Source organism: Silurus aristotelis (assembly GCF_946808225.1).
Source record: "Silurus aristotelis genome assembly, chromosome: 16".
Classification (NCBI taxonomy): Eukaryota; Metazoa; Chordata; class Actinopteri; order Siluriformes; family Siluridae; genus Silurus; species Silurus aristotelis.
Window position 1 is genome coordinate 25163265 of NC_139589.1, and position 239 is coordinate 25163503.

General features: G+C 45.2%; 1 protein-coding gene across 1 annotated transcript in view; it reads left to right on the plus strand.

Annotated features, from left to right (window-relative positions):
- Window positions 1-239, plus strand: part of gabra6b (gamma-aminobutyric acid type A receptor subunit alpha6b) — a 13710-nt gene continuing 13471 nt past the window's right edge. Inside the window, exons 1-2 of the mRNA XM_083565534.1 lie at window positions 1-92; window positions 199-239. The exon at window positions 199-239 is cut by the window's right edge and continues 81 nt beyond it. Coding sequence (XP_083421660.1) covers window positions 58-92; window positions 199-239 — 76 coding nt within the window. The 5' untranslated portion in view covers window positions 1-57. The remainder of the gene's footprint in view (window positions 93-198) is intronic.

Sequence of the window (239 nt, forward strand, 5' to 3'; positions counted from 1 at the left end):
CACCAGCTGACACACACACACACACACACACACACACACACACGCTCAGGACCAGCCATGGCTCTCATACACACTCTCATACTGCTCTCATGGTAAGTCAGTAAAAATCATTCTGCTTTATTAGGAAATGACTTTTAACAACTTTTGTTGCTTTTGTTTGTGAAAATAACACGTTGTTGTCACGTGTCTTGCGTCCAGCGCCAGGAAAGTTTGGTCCAAATCTGACCCGAACGGCTCTC